This window comes from Fukomys damarensis, unplaced genomic scaffold (assembly GCF_012274545.1).
Source record: "Fukomys damarensis isolate Sample0158 unplaced genomic scaffold, DMR_v1.0_HiC HiC_scaffold_27, whole genome shotgun sequence".
Lineage (NCBI taxonomy): Eukaryota > Metazoa > Chordata > Mammalia > Rodentia > Bathyergidae > Fukomys > Fukomys damarensis.
In genome coordinates, this window is record NW_022900939.1 from 26,950,226 (window position 1) to 26,952,624 (window position 2,399).

The 2,399-nt window shown below is 50.8% G+C and overlaps 1 protein-coding gene across 6 annotated transcripts in view; it reads left to right on the forward strand.

Annotated features, from left to right (window-relative positions):
• Cdc14b (cell division cycle 14B) overlaps positions 1–2,399 on the forward strand; it is a 71,278-nt gene extending 68,879 nt beyond the window's left edge. The window contains exons 13-15 of one of the 6 annotated variants that reach the window (XR_777025.3): positions 1,362–1,420; positions 1,619–1,745; positions 2,159–2,399. Coding sequence is in view for 2 of the 6 variants with exons in the window: in XM_010607630.3 (XP_010605932.1) it covers positions 1,362–1,401 (40 nt within the window). In the remaining 4 variants the exon portion in view is untranslated. Of the gene's footprint in view, positions 1–1,357; positions 1,421–1,618; positions 1,746–2,158 lie in introns of all 6 variants that reach the window. The other 5 variants (XR_777024.3, XR_777026.3, XR_002024813.2 and 2 more) reach the window with 5 other exon arrangements.

Genomic DNA, 2,399 nt, shown 5'->3' on the forward strand with positions numbered 1-2,399 from the left:
ATTGAGTTTATTGGTACATTTAGGGATACAGTACAGTTACATTCATTGTTGGGATCATGTACCTTTACATGGCAAGTCTTGATTCTCATTTTTTTCCCCTTACCTCTGCCCTCCCTTCACCCCCTCCTCCCCTCCCCATATTTTTTGATACATAATACCATGCACATGTAATGTTGGGAGGCTTTAAAAAGACATGGAGTAAATTACTCTTGACTTGAAAAGGGGACACATCCCCTGAAGGTAAGTCTTGTGAGTCGTGGGCGTCAGAGGCCCCTTCTTGAGGCCCCGGCTGGTGACTGAGACGATTGGGAAGAGCAAGTCCCAGCAATGTGCCTCTTAACCCTGGCCTGGCGTCTTTGGTCTGCCTCTGAGCTCACTTCATTCACCCGAGGGAGACTGATGAGTTCAGGGTGTTTGGATTGCACCAAGCATGGCTGGCCTTACATGGGCTGTGACATTCCTGAGGAGGAGCACCCCAAGTCTGCTCTGTCCCCTTCCTCTTGTGCATGTGAGTGCAGTGCTGCGTGCTTCGCACACAGCGTTGGAAGGAATTCTCTGAAAACATCATTTTTCCTACCTCTATAGCATCCCCTGACTTGGAATCCTCTGCTCATGCCAGGCAGGTCACCACTCTTTCCCAGGTACAGTGCTGAGTGAACATTCTCCTTCGTAAATTTTTCCTGGGCAGTCCTGGTTAATTCCTTAGGAATAACTGACAAAAGGCATTTCTGGGTCAAAGACAATGCAAAATTTCAAGTTGATGTAGTGGTTAGAGCATGGCTTCTAGGCTCATCTGGGTACAGACTTTGGCTCTTCCCGTGCAGCTGTGTGATTTGGGCCTAGTTACTTGGTCTTTCCCGACTAAACTGGCACTGTTGCTCTTGCAGAGTTGTTTGTGGGCTGAATACATTAATATTCGCTAATCACTTAGAATGTGTGCCTGGTACATACCAAGAGCCATATATATGTATTATTACATTTAGTAAAATTAAAGTACAACCATGCTGCTTTCAAGAGGAATATCTACAGGCCCCAGGCTCCTTCCTTTTCCCCATTGGCAGTTGTGGTAACAATGGTGAGCAGGTTATGAATTAACAACAGGACACTGGCCCCAGGATCAAGGTCAGGGATCATATTGGGGGCATTCTGTCTCCAAACACACAATAACCCTATGGTATAGTCTCAGAGATTCTGCCTGTTGAGGGAGAAAAAGGACCCTTCTGGGTGATTCCTGCAGACTCCCCCCTGGCTTGATCCCTGGGACCCGTGGTCCACATAGGGATATAGGTCCTTCTGTGCCTCCTCAGTGCACTTGGCTTCCCTTGCCTTCCCTCTAACTGTGTTGTCTCTTTGCCAGCAAGTCTGCGTGATTTTGACCTGCTCCTGGATGACATGTTCTAAACCACTCGCAAGTCCCCAGGTAAGGTGGTGCCCAGATCCAGCCTACACCTACACTTACACCTCAGCCCCTCCCATTATAGTGGCCAGAGAGCATGTTTTTAAGCAGGTGGGACAAGGGAACCTGGAGGAGGCAGTGTGGCTTTTGGAGAGAAACTAGGGCTGTCTTGTCATGGGGTTGTCTCTGTGAAACAAGGCTTTCTTAACTCTCTGTCTCCAGAGAATGCTACGTGTCCGATGCCGATGCCTATGCCTGTCCAGTGCCAGCAAATAGTCTGCACATCCACCCCACCCCATGTTTTCAGCCAACTTAAGGGAGCCTCACTGCCTCTCCTTAGCAACAACTGGTGAGCTGCCATGGAAGCACCTGGCACTCTGGGGACCCTGCATAGCGAAGGAGTGCCCTGCCTCTTACTGTACCCCAAGCCAGGGATGGAGGGACAGTTTCACTGGTGGAGGCTGCAGCAGCAGGGAGCAGAGCTTGTGGGTATGCAGGGGCACCCAGGGTGGCCTGGGTGGCTGAGCTGACACCTTGCTGCTGGCTAGGGAACGTGCAACAGCCACAGAGGGGAGAACTTGCCTAGTGTTACCCTGCCAGGGAGGGGACCTGCTGTGACCCACCTGGATGATGCTGGGTATCCTAAGTAAGCTCTGGAGTAGTATGTCCTTTAGCAGCAGCAAGTGGCTTCTCAAGCCCACTCTTCCTCCCAGAGCCATGGCAGATGTGGTGACATGCCCTGGCATTCCCTTCTTTTTGCAGTGAAGGTTGGCTGCCTGGACTGTAACCTTCCTACTAGACCAGCTTTTCACCTGGTTCGGGATTTGCAGCAACTAAGCAACCCTCCTGAGAGCCACACAGTGCTGCCCTCCCTACCTGCCCTCTCTTGAGCAATTGAAGCCCCTTGGAGAATCTGTTTCTGCCTCATTCTTCACTGGTCTTGGGATTTCAGCCCAGGGCCTTGCCAGCCAGTGAATGACCAGGTTGATCTTAAAGCGTCTTA